We start from the raw sequence: 19,500 nt of genomic DNA, 5'->3' as shown, positions 1-19,500 counted from the left end.
GTGGGGCAGGGATTGGTATGAAGACCCCAGGTATTCACAATATATATTCATGATTAAAATTAGGGAACTCAATGACAAAATATACAGATGAGACAAAGCTGGGTGGGAGGGTGAGCTGGGAGGAGGATGGAGAGGTGTTGCAGTGTGATTTGGGCAGACTGAGAGAGTGGGCAAATACATGGCAGATGAGTATAATGAGGATGAATGTGAGGTTATCCCTTTGGTAGCAAAAATAGGAAGGCAGATTATTGTTTGGGAGGCTGTAAATTGAGAGAGAATGTTCAATGCGGCCTTGTGCATCAGTCACAAGTGGAGTGTGCAGGTGCAGCAGGCAGTAATGAAGGCAAACTCTATGTTGGTTTTCAGAGCGAGAGGATTCGAGTACAGGAACAAGGACATCTTGCTGCAGTTATACAGGGCCTTGGTGAGGCCACACCTTGAACATTGGGTGCAGTTTTAATCTCTTTATCTGAGAAGGATGTTCTCACTGTAGAGGACAGCGAAGGCTTACCAAATTGATTCCTGGGATGGCAGGATAATGTGTAAGGAGAGATTGAGTCAATTAGGATTATATTCATAGGAGTTGAGAAGAATGAGGTGAGATCTCACAGAAACCTGTAAAATTATAGCAGGGCTAGGAAGTTTACATGCAGGAAGGATTTTCCCAATGATGAGGGAGTCCAGAACCAAGGACCATAGTTTAAGGATAAGAGGTAAACCTCATGGGGATATGGAGGGAGGGCGGGATTAGATTAGATTAGATTAGATTACAGTGTGGAAACAGGCCCTTCGGCCCAACAAGTCCACACCGACCCGCCGAAGCGAAACCCACCCATACCCCTACATTTACCCCTTACCTAACACTACGGACAATTTAGCATGGCCAATTCACCTGACCCTGCACATCTTTGTGACTGTGGGAGGAAACCGGAGCACCCGGAGGAAACCCACGCAGACACGGGGAGAATGTGCAAACTCCACACAGTCAGTCGCCTGAGGCGGGAATTGAACCCGGGTCTCTGGCGCTGTGAGGCAGCAGTGCTAACCACTGTGCCACCGTGCCGCCCATCAAAGGGAATTAGGGAATTGAGTTCGATGGTCAGCCATATTGAATGGTGAAGCCGGCTCGAGGGGGGTCGAATGGCCTACTCCTGCTCCTATCTTCCATGTTTCTATGTTTTAATACAGAATCATGGGCTGATAATCCAGAGACACCAGTTTAGGTTCTATCATGGCTGTAAGGGAGTTTAAACTGGAACAACTAACTCTGGAATGAAAAATAATATCATTATTAGTGACCATACTGTCATTTAAAAACCCTCTGATTCACTCACACAGTCAAAAAGCACAGAAATAGACCCTTTGGTCCAACTCATCTCAGCTGACCAGGCTTCCCAAACTAAACTAGTCCCACTTGTCTGCACTTGGCCTATAGGATACCTTTCCTATCCATGTATTTGTCCAAATATCTCTTAAATTTTGTAACTGTATCTGCACCTACCACTTCCTCTGGCAGTTAATTCCATATACAAACCACCATCTGTGGAAAAAACTCCCGCCCTATCCAGCCTCTCCTTATAACTTAAACCCTCCAGTCCCAGCAACATCCTTCATGTCCATCAAGAGAGGAAATCTGACATCCTTGCTCAGTCTGATTTATACATTAGCCACAAGATATCAGCAACGTGGTTGACTCTTTATTTCCTTGTGAAATGGTCTGGCAATCCACTCAGTTGTATTCAAGAAGGTAGCACACCATCACCTTCTCAACAGCAATAAATGCTGGCCCTCCTGGAACACCCACATCTTGCGAATAAATTCAGAAAATCCTCTCCACAGAATGCCAGTGTTTCAAATATGTTTGAATGGATAATGGAACCCAGATCTTTTTTGCCAGGTCTGTCCTTCCCTGATTTCTCCCTAACTGGAAGTAAACACCATTCTTCCCTCAACCACTGCCAGTTCTTTTCTTGTCACCAGAACATTGTCCTTTGAACATCCTGACAGCACTTCTGCCTTCAGCTTCACCGTGACATTTTTGGGCTCAAGTAATTTCAACAGACAATTCCAATAGATATAGGAGAAAGTGAGGACTGCAGATGCCAGAAATCAAGTCGAAATGCCTGATGATGAGCTTATGCTCGAAACGTCGATTCTCCTGCTCCTTGGATGCTGCCTGACCCGCGGTGCTTTTCCAGTGTCACGCTTTTCAATTCCAACAAATATGCTTCTCCTAGTTCATGCTTACTACTCAGAACAAAGTCACTCATTGCATTTGCTGATGTTCAACTCTAAATGTTATGAAATGTGGTTAAATTATAACGGTTTCATTGATTTACTTATCATTTTTATTGCTCCTCCTTCCCTTTTGATCCTATTCTCATCTATCGCCAACTCACTTCTCACAAGTGGGACTAGCTTAGTTTGGTAAACTTGGTCGACATGAACGAGTTGGACTGAAGGGTCTGTTTCTGTGCTGAATGAATCTATGCCGCAATGTGTGAATAAGAGGGATTTTTATTGCCCACTCATTTCCCACCATACCCTCCTCTCAAAATCACGAATGTGCCAGTCTGAAATTTCACCGTTGGTTAGCACCAGAGAGAGTCCTACCCCTAAATACACGCTATTGTCTCTAACGACTCACCACTGCAGTGATTGGTTACAACAAAACAATTTGCATGACAACTTCAGAAGATATTTGGAGTTAATCTTATTCAATTAGAATAAGCTGCTCGCCTTATGCCAATTGTAACTAGATAGCTTGTGACACAGTGGTAAAGCCCCTGCCTCTGAGCCAGGAGGCCTGGGTTCAAGTCCTACCTGCTTCAAAGATGCGTCATAACATCTCTGAAAGCGTTGATTAGAAACTATCTAACATTGGACCGAAGGGTCAGTTTCCATGCTGTATATCTCTATGACTCTATGTCAGCCTGAGGGGGGAAGGCTGGTAGTTACTCCTCTAAAGAAGAATTCTGGGTGATCCAAGATGGAGGATGGGAAAAAATTGTGGCTGTACGAGCTACTCGTTTTTGGAGGTATTTTCAGTGGTGGAGCTGATTTCCATGAATTCTAGGATCTGTACTTACTGTTTTATAATCTGTTGCATTGTTTTCAAATTTTGAGGGAAAAAAAGGTCAAAACAATGGCACTTTAAAAAGGATGAGGAGTGACAATGACAGTAATCACGTGGAAAGTGAAACAAACAGAAACTAACCTGCATAGTTGTCTGACCAGGCAGTGAACCTGTACAGCTGACTGCCTCTGTTGGATTGTTTCAGGTACCTCTGGACATTGGTGTTTGTCTTAAAAAAAATACACGAACAGTGAAATTCACAGCTGATCTTGGAGGAACCTATGTGATGGGGGATGGAGCCCACAGCAGAGAAGCAGCCAAGTGGTTAGTTTTAAAGTGTAACCTTACTTTTGTTTTTGTAAATCTACAATAGTGAGTAGAGTGGGTTCATTTTTGATGATGTGTTTGTATTGAGTTCTGCCTTTTGATTAAACTTTTGAAATATAAAACATAGGTACCATGTTAGCCTGAAGCAATGTTGGATGTAGGTTTGCTCGCTGAGCTTAAAGGTTCATTTCCAGAGTTTTGTCACCCTATCAGGTAACACCTTCAGTGGGCCTGAAGCAAAGCACTGCTGAAAATTCCTGCTTTCTATTTATATGTTTGGATTTCTTTGGGTTGGTGATTGGAGCAGTGGAACAGTGCTTTAGAGCAGTAAGACTGTGCAACTTTCTGGGTCTGTCAATTGTTAAGGCAAAGATGGCCTTTGATCATAATCACTGATGATTATGTCTGCAGGAAGTGTGTTTGGTTGTCAATCCGACCAAATCGCATGGATTGTTTGAAGAAGCAATTAGAAGCGATGAGGATTTTACAAGAGCAGGAAGGGAGAAGAGCTGCAGATACAGTCAGGTAGATGGGTTACTTCCAGGAAAGGGAGGAGAGGGAGGCAGGTAATGCAGGCGTCTGCTGTGGTTATCCCCATCTCAAACAAATGAACTGTTTTGTAAAATGTAGGGAATGATGGACTCTCAGAGGATCAAACCCAAACAAGCAGACAAAACACATCCCTAGCCACTCTCCCCTACATCAAAGATATCTCGGAAATGACTGCCAGACTACTCAGACCTCTTGGCATCATGGTAGCCCACAAACCCACCAACACACTAAAACAACAGCAAATGAATTTGAAAGATCCTATACGGACAACAAGCAAAACTAATGTCATTTACAAAATATCGTGCAAGAACTGTAACAAACACTACATTGGACAAACAGGCAGAAAACTAGCCATCAAGATACATGAACACCAACTAGCCCCAAAACGACATGACCCTCTCTTGCTAATATCCTTACATACAGATAAGGAAGTACACCACTTTGACTGGGCCAACACATCCATCTTATGACAAGCCAAAGAGAGACACACATGAGAATTCCTAGAAGCATGGCATTCCAACCGGAACTCTATCAACAAATACATCAAGTTAGACTCCATCTACCACCCCCTGAGAAAAAGAACAGGAAATGACATCACCACAGGAAATAATATCACCAACCCAAAGAAACCCAAACATATAAATAGAAAGCAGGAATTATGTACACTGCTTCACCTGAGGCCCACCGAAGATGTTACCTAGTAGGGGGACGAAATGTCTGGAAATGAATCTCCCAGCTCAGCAAGCAAACCTACATCCAGAACCTCAGCCTGAACTACAAATCTTCTCAAAACTTGGTAGTACTGACAGCCAGGTTTCTGGTACTGAGACTAGCCCAAGTGTAACAAGATTCCAGGGGATTGTTTGTGATGGGGGCTCTCTAGTCAGAGGCACAGACAGACATTTCTGCAGACGACAATGAGACATCAGAAAGGTCTGTTGCCTCCCTAGTGCCAGTATCAAGGCTATCACTCAGAGCATACAGAATATTCTCAAGGAGAATAGGGATCATTTGGAAGTTGTTGTACTCATTGGAACCAACAACACAGGAAGAGAAAAGAACGATATTCTGAGGAGATAATATAGGAAGTTTGGCAGGATTTTAAAAAGGAGATCCTCAAGGATAGTGATATCTGGATTACTCCCGGTACCATGAGCTAGTGAGGGGAGGAATAGGAGGATAGATCAGATGAAAGCAAGGCTGAGGGGCTGGTGCAGGGGAGAAGGGTTCACATTTCTGGATCATTGGAATCTCTTCTGGGATTGAAGTGACCTGTATAAAAAGGACAGATTGCACCTGAATTGGAAGGGACTGATATACTGGCAAGGAGATTTGCTAGAGCTACTCAGGAGAATTTAATCTAGTAAGCTGGGGGAGTGAGACCCAGGGGGATGGTGAGGAAAGATCAGTCTGAGACTGATGAAGTTAGGAAAGGAGCAAGACTAACAGTCAGGGCAGGCAGGAACAAAGCAGAGAATGAGATAGGACAGATAAAATAAACTACATTTATTTCAAAGCAAGAGGCCTGACAGGTAAGGCAGATGCGCTCGGGGCATGGTTGGGAACATGAGACTGACTACAGAGACATGGCTCAAGGATGGACAGGAGTGGCAGCGTAATCTTCCATGGTACAGTTTCTACTGGATGGATAGAAAAGGGCAGGGGTGGCTGGGAGTGGCATCTTTAATAAGGGATAACATTATGGCTGGACGTAGGGAGGATATTCCTGGGAATATGTCTAAGGAGATTATTTGGGTGGAACTGAGAAATACGAAAGGGATGATTACCTTATTGGGATTGTACTATAGTGCCCCCCACCAGTAGTCAGTGAGAAATTGAGAAATAAATTTGTAAGCAGCTTTGTTATCTGTAAGAATAATAGAATAGTTATGGTAGGGGATTTTAATTTTCTAAACATAGACTGGGACTGCCATTGTGTTATGGGCTTGGATGGAGAGGAATTTGTCAAATGTGCACAAGAAAGTTTTCTGATTTAGTCTGTGTATGTACCTACTGGAGAAGGTGCAAAACCTGACCTACTCACAGGAAATAAGGCAGGGCAGGTGACTGAGATGTCAGTGGGGGAGCACTTTGGGGCCAGCGAACATAATTTTATTAGTTTTAAAATAGTGATGGAAAAGGATAGACCCGATCTAAATGTTAAAGTTCTAAATTGGAGGAAAGCCAATTTTGACGGTATTAGGCAAGAATTTTCAAAAGTTGATTGGGAGCGGATGTTTGCAGGTAAAGGGATGGCTGGAAAATGGGAAACCTTCAGAAATGAGATAATGGGAGTCCAGAGACAGTATGTTCCTGTTAGGGTGAAGGGCAAGGCTAGTAGGTGTAGGGAAAGCTGGAAATGACTAAAGAAATTGAGGTTTTGGTTAAGAATAAGAAGGAAGCATATATCAGGTATAGACTGCAGAGAGCAAGTGAATTTCTAGAAGAATATAAGTGCAGTAGGGATATACGTAAGAGGAAAATCAAGATGACAAAAAGAGGACATGAGATAGCTTTGGCAAATAGGATTAAGGAGAATCCAAACCTGGAGTGCAGGTTCATAGTTCCTTGAAAGTGGAGTCACAGGTAGACGGGATAATGAAGAAGGCCTTTTGGTATGCTTGCCTTTATTGATCAGAGCATTGAGTCTAGCAGTTGGGAAGTTGTGGAGTGCAGGACATTGGTTAGGCCAGTTTTGGAATACTGCATGCAATTCTGGTCTTCTTGCTGTAGGAAGGATGTTGCGAAACTTGAAAAGGTCCAGAAAAGATTTACAAGGATAGAACATAGAACATAACAGCGCAGTACAAGCCTTTTGGCCCTCGATGTTGCGCTGCCCTGTGAAACCAATCTGAAGCCTATCTATCCTACACTATTCCATTCGCGTCCATATGTTTATCCAATGACCATTTAAATGCACGTAAAGCTGGCGAGTCTACTATTGTTGTAGGCAGTGCGTTCCATGACCTACTACTCTGAGTAAAGAAACTACCTCTGACATCTGTCCGATATCTATCACCCCTTAATTTGAAGCTATGTCCCCTCATGCTAGCCATCACCATCCAAGGAAAAAGGCTCTCACTGTCCACCTGATCAAACCCTCTGATTATCTTATATGTCTCAATTAAGTCATCTCTCAACTTTCTTCTCTCTAACAAAAACAGCCTCAAGTCCCTCAACCTTTCCTTTAAAGACTTTCCCTCCATATGAGGCAACATCCTAGTAAATCTCCTACGAACCCTTTTCAAAGCTTCCACATCCTTCCTATAATGTGGTGACCAGAACTACACGCATTACTCCAAGTGCGACCGCACCAGAGTTTTGTACAACTGCAGCATGACTTCATGGTTCCGAAACTCAATCCTTCTACTAATAAAAGCTAACACGCCGTATGCCTTCTTAACAACCCTGTCAACCTGGGTAGCAACTTTCAGGGATCTATGTACGTGGACTCAGAGATCTCTCTGCTCATCTACACTACCAAGAATCTTACCATTCTCCCAGTACTCTACATTCCTGTTACTCCTTCCAAAGTGAATCACCTCACACCTTTCTGCATTAAAACCATTTGCCACCTCTCAGCCCAGCTCTGCAGCTTATCTATGTCTCTCTGTAACCTACAATATCCTTCGGCACTATCCACAACAGTACTGACCTTAGTGTCGTCTGCAAATTTACTAACCCATCCTTCTACGCCCTCATCCAGTTTGTTTATAAAAATGACAAACAGCAGTGGACCCAACACCGACCCTTGCAGCACACCACTGGTAACTGAGCTCCAGGATGAACATTTCCCATCAGCCATCACTGTCTTCTTTCAGCTAGCCAGGATGTTTCCAGGGTTGGAGGGTTTGAGCTAAAAAGAGAAGTTGAATGGGCTAGGGCTGTAATCGTCTATCTCGCTCTAATGAGAGAGCAGCCTATGGTTCTCTGGGAGTATGGTGACTTTCAGCCTTTATTACTGCTGTAAGAACATTTAATTGGAATGGGATTGTCACTGTGCCTGAGGCACATGGTTTCAAACTGAGGGAACAGCAGAGTGCATGCTGTTATGAGATATGCCCCTCAAATATTTTGTTCATTTGGCATTTTAGGTGCCTTGCCCCAGATTTAAATTCTAGAAGAAAGTGAGGACTGCAGATGATTCAAAAAGTGCCTGCTGTCCTTTTCCAGCACCACACTTTATGACCCGGATTGAAATTTTGCCTAGTGATGAAACAACTACAGCTAAACACTACTATCTGCCTGAACAGACTCATAAGCTGCCAAAGTCAAAGTGTCCCCTTTTATTCTTTTAAATTATTGACACACGGCCAATGCATTCAAAATAACTCTGCACCTAAACATCACCCCTTTGCCTTGACATTCAAGTTGCACCAGAGTCCTGAACTTAGACAGGCCATTTCCAGAGCTTAAGTAAGATACAGGGGGAAAAGACAGACATGTACCACATGTATTTTTAATGGTTTAATTTCTTGGAAATCTCTGCAAATGGTCAACAGAGCTTTACTTTAGAAATGCCATTTGCAGAAACGTGCTTCGCAGCTTGTTACTTCGTTCATGTCTGCACACTTGCCTGGTTAGTAAGGCTCTCTGCGCCATCCAATGGCAAACACCAGAACTACAATCACCAGCCCTTTGCCAGGTCACTGAGAATGGCTGCATAATGTAAGGATTTTCTGTCTGTTTAGATGTCAGCTCTAACCAGCTGGTTTGTTACACATATGTACTAAAGAGACATGCCACCAAGCATGTAATTCTGCTGAAGCTAAGTTACAAATTGTAAGTATCTGTATTCATTTATCAACCATCCTCATTTGCTTCATCAATGACCTTCCCCCTCCATCATTAGGTCAGTGCTGATTGCATAATGTTCAGCAACATTTATGACAGTCAGAACTGAGACAGTTTGTGTCCATATGCAGGCAAGTGATATATTTGCACCACACAGAAAACTAATAATGACCATGGCTAAATTGAGAGAATTTCCCTTTGAAATTCAATGTCATTATCATCGCAAAATGATATTTCACGATCAACATCTTGGGGTTAACTCACATCGTCCGCAATATCTATTGACACAAGTCAGGAGAGTGATGAAATATTCCCCACTTGCCTGAATGAGTGCAGTTCCAAAAATCTTCAGGACCTCAATACCATCCAAGTCAAAGCAGCCCACCTGATTTGCACTCCATCCACCACATTCAACATTCACTCCCTTCTACATGAATGCCCAGTAGCAGCAGTATGTACCATCTACAATACATGCTGCAGAAACTAACCCAGAGTTTTTCACCAGCACCTTCCAAACTCACAATCTCAATCACCTAAAATGGCAAAGGTAACAGAGTCATGGGAACACCAACCCCTGCCAAACCACACCCCCCCCCCCAAGCTGCATACCATCCAGGCTCGACCACATTGCTGTTTCTTCACTGTCACTGGGTCAAAATCCTGGAACTCCCTCCCAATTGGCACTGTTAGGGTGTAGCTACACTTCAGGGACTGCAGCAGTTCAAAGAGACAGCTCACCAACATCTTCTCAACAGCAATTAGGGATGGGAACTATGTACTGGCCCAGCCAGCAACCATCACATACCATGGACAGAAATAAATACCAATGATGGGATAATTACGTTCAAATAACATTTTAGCACAGTGGAGCATCTCATGGAAATTCACAAAACAAGATCACAACAGTATGCATAAAAAAATGCAGATCAAAAACACAACAAAATCCAAAGTAACTCATTTTATTTTTCAATGTCATAATTCTCATTGTTTTAAAATACATTCCAAACAAAGACTGAAGAATTCCGAATGACATAAGTTAACAAAAATAATGTGGAGACAGCATTCTCCAAAAAACATTTAAGATTTCCCTTCTCTATATTTTATCACTTGCTAGTGAAATAGTACTTAATTCTAACTTTCAAAGTCCAGCACTTTTGGAATGTTGTTAGTGGCTCTTAATAGCAGAAGTATGAAAATAAATTATTTACCCAAATGAACCATGAAACTGTGAAATGTGTCTGCAGTTTATACTATATTACTTAAGTAAAACCATTTTAAAAAGGTGCTCAAGATGTGTATAGCATCTTCTGATACTTAAAAAACAATTTAAAATGTGCTCTCTCATTTAAGGGACAATTTAATCTCCTTCTCTAGCCCTACTATTCCATCGATGAAATTATGGTGAAGGAAGAATCATTGTGACCTCCATCCTGTTGAGATGAGGTAGTGACAACTGCTCTGCTTGCCTGTTTACAGTTAACAACAAATCTTACTGCGCTGACCTATAATCGTCCTTGTCCTGGGTATGACACGTTGCAGTTCCAGCATTGCAGAGTTTGTGAGGCTGTGCTAATACAGTACACTTCAGGCAATATTCAGCTTTGATGAATTGAGAGAGTGTTTGGGCTGGATTGGTTTCTGCTGAGGTGAAGTGGAGGATTGGTACTGGTCAGCACTGTGGAGGTAGGGAGGGTGTGTGGGGTGAAAGAAGCTGAGGGCTTGAAATGCTAAATGTTTTGGTTTCTGCTGAGGTGAAGTGGAGGATTGGTACTGGTCAGCACTGTGGAGACAGGGAAGGTGTGTGGGGTGAAAGAAGCTGAGGGCTTGAAATGCTAAATGTTATGGTCCCAGAATTACAAAGCCACAAGAGGTTTAACTCTGAAGCTGAAAATGTGTTGCTGGAAAAGCGCAGCAGGTCAGGCAGCATCGAAGCAGCAGAAGAATCGATGTTTCGGGCGTAAGCCCTTCTTTAGGAATGAGGAAAGTGTGTCCAGCAGGCCTGACCTGCTGCGCTTTTCCAGCAACACATTTTCAGCTCTGATCTCCAGCATCTGCAGTCCTCACTTTCTCCTCGAAGATTTTAGCTCTGAAGCTGTAACATTTAGCTATCATTGGTAATCTGTTGTTTATTTTTGCATTTTCTGTTTTTAAATTGAGGTGTTTTGATGTTTGAATTCACAGTTTTGAACACTTGTCTTTTCCAAACAGAATGTATTCCTTGTCTGTCACAATATTCCGTGTTGTTAATTACTCCTGACAGTAGAGGTCATACTTCAACATTGCTCCTAATTTTGTTCCTGCTAAACATGCTTCAAACTTTGCATCCATCTCTTCACTCTGCTCTTTAGTGAAAAGGGATTTCCAGTCTCCAACCACACCTAGATTAAAAACAAAACAAAGTTGTTAAAACTGGTCTGACCCAATAACGTAGAATCCTGCCACCAGTTGCCTGTCAGTTCAACACACCACCGTGTTCCCACGGCAACACTACCATCTCAGGCCTGCTGCAGTGTTCCAGTGAGGCTCGGGGGAAACTGAATAAACAGTGTCTCATTTTCCATTCGGTTACTGTGCAGCCTTCAGGACTCAGTCATTGTAGATCCTGAACGTGTCTTTTACCCACATGTCCTTCCTTCAATGATGTCCTCTATCCAGACCACACCCTGACATGATATGAGCTGCTTTCAGATAATTCTCATTGGAGAAGCCCACACGTAACAAAGGAAGTGTTGCAGCCAGGAGTAAGTTTTATTGCTTTGTGAACACTGACTGTCTCCAAAGATACAGTATGACCTGCTTTGACAATGTACAGATTCTGTGATGCAATGATGAAAGTTTTGGCTGGAGAGTTACTGAGAGGGAGAGAGTACACAAAGGGAAGATCAGTGGCCAACACCATGTTCATGATTGGTATCATTCTTTGCACTTCACGATTCTTCTTACATTTTCACTTGCTCCCCCATCATGACAGGCAATACAGCAAATGTCTAACACACTGTAATGTCGTACATTACAGAGCTCTTGCAAATGTTCTGAAATATTTCCTGTTCCTGCACATTACAACATCATCACCAGTAAATCACATCATGAAAAAGTGCTTACGCCATAGGATTATAAAGTCACCAGTCAGGCCTCAGCTAGAGTTACTGTGTGCACCACACTGCAGAAAATGGATAATGGCCTTTAAAAGGGTATCTAGGTTTACCACATGTCACTTGGGATGGTAGACTTCAGATCTGAGGTAAGGTTGGAAAAGTTAGGAATTTCGTTCTTGCAACAGAGATCAGAGGTGACCTCACCGAGGTTTGGAAAGGGTAATGGAGAAAACATTTCCCTTTAATAAATGAGTCAGCTAGAAATCACAAATTCAAAATCATTGCAGGGAAAAATAAAGAGACAAGGAGAACACATTTCACTCACCAGAACAAATACAGGGAAATGGATCTGGAATGCACTGTTTTAAAAGGTGTTTTCTTTTTAATTGATGTATTCACAGGTTGAGGATATTGCTGGGTAGGTCAGCATTTATTGCCCATACCAGAGGGCAATTAAGAGTCAACCACAATGCTGTGGGTCTGGAGTCACATGTTGGCCACACTAGGTAAGGATGGTAGTTTCCTTCCCTGAAGGACATTTGTGAACCAGATCGGATTTTCCTGACAGTCGACAATGAATTCATTATTTCCAGATTTTTATTGAATTCACATTCCACCCTGTGCCATGGTGGGATTTGAAACTAGGTTCCTAGAATATGACTTGGATCTCTGGATTAACAGTCTAGCAATAATACCACAAGACCATTTCCTCCCCTTGCAAGCTTTTGTTTTAATTTATTCATTCATAGATTTTGGGCCAGCATTTATTGTCCATCCCTAATTGTCCTGGCGAAGGAGGTGGGGATGCAACTTTGTAAACCATCCATGTGATGTATAGCCATTCAAAGTTTGGGAGAAGATTTGTAGCTCGGGTGCTCGTTGTTGTGGTTCTGTTCGCCGAGCTGGGAATTTGTGTTGCAGACGTTTCGTCCCCTGTTTAGGTGACATCCTCAGTGCTTGGGAGCCTCCTGTGAAGCGCTTCTGTGATCTTTCCTCCGGCATTTGTAGTGGTTTGAATCTGCCGCTTCCGGTTGTCAGTTCCAGCTGACCGCTGCAGTGGTCGGTATATTGGGTCCAGGTCGATGTGCTTATTGATTGAATCAGTGGATGAGTGCTATGCCTCTAGGAATTCCCTGGCTGTTCTCTGTTTGGCTTGTCCGATAATAGTAGTGTTGTCCCAGCCGAACTCATGTTGCTTGTGGAACAACACTACTATTATCGGACAAGCCAAACAGAGAACAGCCAGGGAATTCCTCGAGGCATAGCACTCATCCACTGATTCAATCAACAAGCACATCGACCTGGACCCAATATACCGACCACTGCAGCGGACAGCTGGAACTGACAATGGAAGCGGCAGGTACAAACCACTATAAATGCCGGAGGAAAGATCACAGAAGCGCTTCACAGGAGGCTCCCAAGCACTGAGGATGTCACCTAGACAGGGGACGAAACGTCTGCAACACAAATTCCCAGCTCGGCGATCAGAACCACAACATGTATGGCCATCCACAATAGAAGAATTTCTCGGATTTTCACCCACTGACAGGGAAGGAATGGTGATATAGCTTCAAGTTACAATGGCATGTTGCGTGGAGTGGAAATTGCAGGTGTTCACATGCATTGCTCTGCTTGTCCTTCTAAGTGGCAGAAGACCGACGTTATGAGCTGCTTTTGAAGGAGCCTTGGTGAGTTAATGCAGTTCACCTTGTATATGGTAAACACTGCTGCCACTGTCTGTCAATGGTGAAGACAATCACTACTGAATGGGATGAATGGGCGCTAATTAAGGGAGGTACTTTATCCTGGATGGTATATCTGCTGTGTTGTTGGAGCTTCAACCAACCAGATAAGTGGAAAATATTCCATCACACTCCTCACTTGTACCTTGTAGATCATGGACTGGCTTTGGAGTCAGAAAGTGAGTTACATGCCACAGAAGTCCTAGTAGCTGACTTGCTCTTGTAATCAGACTTTTTATATGGCTGGTTCCGTTCCCCTTCTGGTCAATGTGAACCTCACAGGATATTGACGGGGCGATTCAGTGATGGTGACGCCATTGAATGTCAAGGAATTATTATGAGGTTCCCGCTTGAGAGAGATGAGCATTGCCTGGCAGACGTGAATGTAACTTGCCCCTTGTCATCCCAATCCACAGCATTGTCCAGATCTTGCTGTATATGGATACGGACTGCTTCAGTATCTGAGGAGTTGGTAATTTTGTGTATAATTCAATAAATAATTTGAAAAGGGCATTGGAGAATGAAGGAAGGTGAAGAATTTGAGTTGTGAAATGGCCATAAGGAGCCTGCAAAGGGATATAAATGGAGTATAGTATAGGAAAGTGTGAAATTAAGAAGCATATTATTTAAATGGTTAAAGATTGCACAGCTGAGAGATGCTGAGAGTTATGGGTATCTTTGTGCATGAATCGCAGAAGGTTAGAATACAGGAACAGCAGGTAATCAGGAAAGCTAATAGAATGTTATGTTTTCTCATGAGGGGAATTGAATGCAAAAGTTGGAAGGCTACTGTTCAGTTTTATGGGGCATTGATGAGACCTCACCTGGAGTACTGTGTACAGCACTGGTCACTGGGGATATGGGAGAATCTTAATGCATGGGAAGTGGTTCAGAAAAGGTTTATTAGACTAACACCTGCAATTAGTTGATTGCTTTTACACAAGAAAGTCTAGACCTGTTTCCTCTGGAAATTTAGAACAGTCTGAAGTGACTTGCATAGAATCCCTACAATACAGATGGAGGCCATTCGGCCCATTGAGTCCGCACGAACTCTCTGAAGAGCATCCCACTCCATCCCTGTATTTAGCTTGGCTACCCTACCTTGCCTACACATTACAGACAATTCAGCATGACCAATTCACCTAACCTACATGTCTCTGGATTGTGGGAAGAAACTGGAGCACCCAGAGGAAACTCGTGCAGACACAGGGAGGACATGCAACCTCCACACACAGTCACCCAAGACTGGGATTGAACTTAGCTCCCCAGTGCTGTGAGGCAGCAGTACTAACCACTGACCCACCATGCCACTAATTGAAATATATACGATCCTGAGGAGAATTGATCTGGCAGATCTTTAAAGGATTGTCTTGTGAGAGAATCTAGAACTAGGGGTCAGAGTTTGCACGACGTTTGTCCGTTTAAGACAGAGGTGAAGGAAAATAAAACATCATTCAGAAAGTTGAGAGTTTTGGAACTGCCTTCCTCAAAGACAGTCGATGCAGAATCTTTAGATATTTTTAAGGCAGAGGTGGATAGACTCTTGGTCACCAAGGGGATGAAAGATTATCTGAGTTACACAAGAATGTACAGTTAAGATTAAAATCAGATTAACCATGTTCTAAATGAATGGCAGAGCTGACTCGAGGGGCCGAATGGCCTACTCCTGTTTCTTGTTCATCACTTGGAGGAGCAAAAGCAGAGACGAAGCATGTTTTCACAGTGGGTCAGAAAAACCTCTTCTGAGTTGCAAGGATCAATGAACAGCATCAACACATTCCATCTTCCCTTCCCAAACTGAGCATTTCAGACCCTGACGAGAGTTCATTTCTACCTACCCTTTCGGAAGATAACCTTGCCGATGCTGGAGTGAGTTTTCTGGGCGTTGTCACTCATGGCCTGGAAGGTAGCTCTGCTGGCAATCTTTTGAATCTGTTCCTCACTCAGAGACAGGCCGAAGAATTCTGCTATCGACTGCACCCCTTTCGCCAAATCCTATTGGGGGGAAACACACCCACAGGATCAAAATGAATAGAAAACCTGAGAAGTCGGTAAATCAAAATAAATGGGTAAATTCAGGTAAATTCAGCACATCAAGACTCACTCTAAGGCAAGGCATGGCATGTTAGGCCTCTGTCTGACCATGTGCATCTCAAAATACATCGGAAAGCTGCAATTGTGGAAATGTAAAAGCGTGCAAGAGATTTTAATATATTCCACAGCAATCTTCCGTTTACTTGACCCTTGTCTTTTTAGCAACCCCTTCCAGCCCTTGCTTAGAAAAAGATAGGGGTCAAATGTCACCAGTAGTAACTTCATTATTTCCTACATTGTTTCACTCGATTCTCTCTCTCCCTCTCTCTCTCTCTCTAAAGCCATAAGCGAGATCACAAAGTCATTGCGACAGTGTTTGAGGAGAAAGATATTTTCCTCTATGGTAGTTTGAGTCAACTTGAAAGAAAACATGAAAAACCTTGTGATTTTGATTTTTCAGATGGAATCGTTTCCCAAAAATAGAAAGTCACACTCTGCCACAGGGCAACCTACTAAAGTAAGGTCAGCAAAAGAGGAAATAGATGATGATTGAATGGAGTGTTGCTGAAAGAAAACATATTTTGTTGAAGCTTTGCATCTTGCAGGCATCAGGACACTTCATAAGAAAAATACCAATAAACAAGAAGCTAATATTCATTCTGGATGAGAGAAGAGTTCTGATTGGTCTGTAAGCAAACTCTGGTTCTAGGAGGTGGTGCCATGGAGAAGGCAACAGTTGGTGATAATTGACTGTTAACTGCTACACTTTATTCAGATTTCAAATGAGGCAGATTAACTCTGACCAGTCAGGGGATTGTCCTAAGAAACAAGCCAGGGATGACTTATTTTGTTAACCTGAAGTGTGCACAATGTGTACACATGTTCCTGCTGTTTCCATGGTTTCAGTGTCACTGGGTCAAAATCCTGGAATTCTCTCCCTCATGCCATTGTTTGTCTATCTGCAGCACATTGACAGCAGAGGTACAAGAAAGCAGCTCACCAGTACCTTCAAGGGTCACTCGGGACAGCTAATAAATGCTGGCCCAGCCAGCAAAAACCACATCCCACAAGTGAACAAAAAGAACTGTGCCTTGTGTGTTAAAATGTATAGCTTGTTAGCAGTTTCTCAGTGGCCCGGTGTGGTCTCAGTGTAGAACTCTGGCCTTAAGATGACTCCTTACTGGACTCCTAGTCTCAAGGTGAATCCCAGGGCAGTATGGAGTCAAGGCCTGGTGTGGACTAGGTTGGAAGGACCATTATTCTGAACCTTTAATTTTACTAATGTACTCCTATGATCTGTAATAATAGCTTATTTTAAATTTCTTTTTTTTTTCTTCTTTTCCCTGTAAGAATTTGTACTTAAGAATTTGTACTGTGGGATATAGGTAAATTAATGTTACTTCTGCAATTCTGCAATTATAATTTCTGATACAAAGTAAATGAACTCACACCAGTGTGTAATTGTTTCAGCCAAGAGCTGAGTCAACAAGAATGGAAACGATGTGGAGGAAATATATAATTATTTTTGTATTAGCTAAAATTGTATGCCAGAATGAAACATGACGACAAAACAATGGTAGATATTACAGGCGAATAGATAAGATGCTGTGAGGGGATGAAGTTAAGCTAGATATGCCTGTACAAACAGTAGGTATAAACATCTGTTTCCCACTTTTACAGAAACACAGGAACAAACCCCAATTAAAAGGGCTTAGTGATAAGATGCTGTGAGGGGCAGCACAGATGGAGGGAGTAGATAATGGTAAGCAAAGGATGGGATGAGGTCAAATTGCCTTGTGAGGTCAGATATAAGCATTTTGTCACAGACAAGGCCGGATAAGGCAAGAGATAAACAGGAGTAGTGGGGCCAGTCTTAGGGAAGTGGAGGATGTAAACAGGGGAGGAGCAATGTAAAACAAAAGGAACCAAATTATATAAGTATCGAGTATTTGTTGAATTCAGTGTGTTTTGTCCCTGCCTTGTGGACATCACACCCACTTGCAAGTGTGAAATAAATGACACTACTGATTCAGATCTTGTCTCGGACTGAAATTATTGAAGTGAGTGAGCTTTGTTTCTCACAGTACCTAGGTACCTTTGCATCTCAGATGGTGGCATAAGTGGCGATGTGCAAACTTTTTACTGTATTTATTTGAGTCCATGAGACAATAAAGCTAATTCTAATTCTCATGGTAGAGTGGGGGAAATGCCAGGCAACTAAGTTATGGATCATAGTTGAATACAATACTGCTGCTCCTGAACACTCACAGCACCTCATGAATGTCTGATATTTTGCGGCTAGATCTGTTCACAATCTATCCCATTCAGCAAGTTTTATTGGTCCATACAACAAGCTGGAGTTTATCTTAAAAGTGAAGGCAGGGCTTTGTTTCCATAAGGATTGTGTGGTGGTCACTCCCACTGTTATAGACATATGGATTTACAGAGGCAGATCAGTGAGGACACGGTCAAATATATTTTTTCCCTCTTATCTGTCCCCTTGCCAGGGCTATGTCTTCAGAACTGGGCCATCACCATCAATAGAGTCAATCTTTACCAATAAAGCATCCAAATTATGTCTAGTTTCTTTCTCAATTGTGTAATACAGGAGTGAAAGTGGCATTAAAGTCTTCCAGCCTGTGATGAGCCCACACAGCACAAACTAGGAAATGAATCTGCATGCATTCCTGCTCGATTTCACTTGTTACTAAATGTGCTTTTGCAGGAAATTCTTCCATTGGTTTCACATATAAGAAAAACCCAACTTATGTACTGGACACTGGAAGTGATTCATCACCCACAGCACTGTGCAATTGTGTGATTGCCACACTGTGACACAGGTTTGTTGGGAATCATAGTGTCGTCTCTCTGATGTCAGAATAAAACTATTTCCCAACTTCTCCACAACATGACACAATATTTTAACTGTGTTTAATGGAGAGTGTCCAAATTCTGCCCTGGCCACACTGAGCTGGATCTACACAGGGCCAGAGATTACAGCAGCAGCTCTTCAATGCTAAATTCCCTTTGCTACCAAGTGGATGATTAACCCCACTCCTTACCTGCATATGAATATCTCCATCACCATCAGAGGAGGCAATAAACACAGGCCTGCTCCCACAAAGGGAATGGAAAACTAAAAATACACCACTCTTTTTCACACAGAGGATGCTGTGTGTATGGAATGAACTGCCAGAGGAAGTGGTGGAGGCTAGTACAATTACAGTATTTAAAAGGCATCTGAATGGGGGCATGACTAGGAAGAGTTTAGAGGGATTTGGGCCAAGTGCTGGCAAAAGGGACTATATTAGATTAGGATATCTGGTCAGCTTGGACAAGTCAGACCGAAGGGTCTGTTATCGTGCTGTACGTCTCTATGACTTTATACCTCTATATGAATTAGGAGCAGGCACAGGCCATTTGGCACTTCTAGCCTGTTCTGCTGATCTTATAGTGGCCTCAATTTCACTTTCCTGCCTCCCCTTGATAACTGTAGCTTCTTAATTAATAAGAGAATCAATTTATCTCTTCCTTAGAAATATTAAATGACTTGGCCTCCATCACTCTCTAAAGACAAGAGTTCAAAAGACTAAAGACTCTTAGAAACAAATTCCCGGAATCTCCTTTTTAAACCACATCTGCTAATATCCAGGACCACGAATCATAATGTAACGCGACTTTGCTGGAGTGCTTCATGGTCAGAGGTGTGATCTCTTGGATGAAATGTTAAACTGAGGCCCGAAATGAACACTCGGGTGGGCACTGACCAACCTGATATATAAGGTAATGGTTCAAAAGGAATCAAATGAGAAACTGAGCATCACGGTCTGAGTGAAGATAGTGAGTCCTACACAAGCATTTGTAGGGAGCAGTGCCCGAG

The 19,500-nt window shown here is 42.7% G+C and overlaps 1 protein-coding gene and 1 long non-coding RNA gene across 2 annotated transcripts in view; one reads left to right on the top strand and one right to left on the bottom strand.

Moving 5' to 3' along the window:
• The first annotated feature begins 10,340 nt into the window (after positions 1–10,340).
• Positions 10,341–10,573, top strand: LOC122553208. The gene is made up of 2 exons (XR_006312629.1): positions 10,341–10,395; positions 10,501–10,573. It is a non-coding gene; the product is annotated as an uncharacterized LOC122553208 (long non-coding RNA).
• A 183-nt stretch (positions 10,574–10,756) lies between these two features.
• Positions 10,757–19,500, bottom strand: part of LOC122552662 (sulfotransferase 6B1-like) — a 29,872-nt gene continuing 21,128 nt past the window's right edge. The window contains exons 6-7 of the mRNA XM_043695483.1: positions 15,425–15,581; positions 10,757–11,127 (exon numbers count right to left, since the gene is read on the bottom strand). Coding sequence (XP_043551418.1) covers positions 10,997–11,127; positions 15,425–15,581 — 288 coding nt within the window. The 3' untranslated portion in view covers positions 10,757–10,996. The remainder of the gene's footprint in view (positions 11,128–15,424; positions 15,582–19,500) is intronic.

This window comes from Chiloscyllium plagiosum, chromosome 9, assembly GCF_004010195.1.
Source record: "Chiloscyllium plagiosum isolate BGI_BamShark_2017 chromosome 9, ASM401019v2, whole genome shotgun sequence".
NCBI classification, from domain to species: domain Eukaryota; kingdom Metazoa; phylum Chordata; class Chondrichthyes; order Orectolobiformes; family Hemiscylliidae; genus Chiloscyllium; species Chiloscyllium plagiosum.
This window is presented reverse-complemented; position numbering and strand designations above follow the sequence as displayed.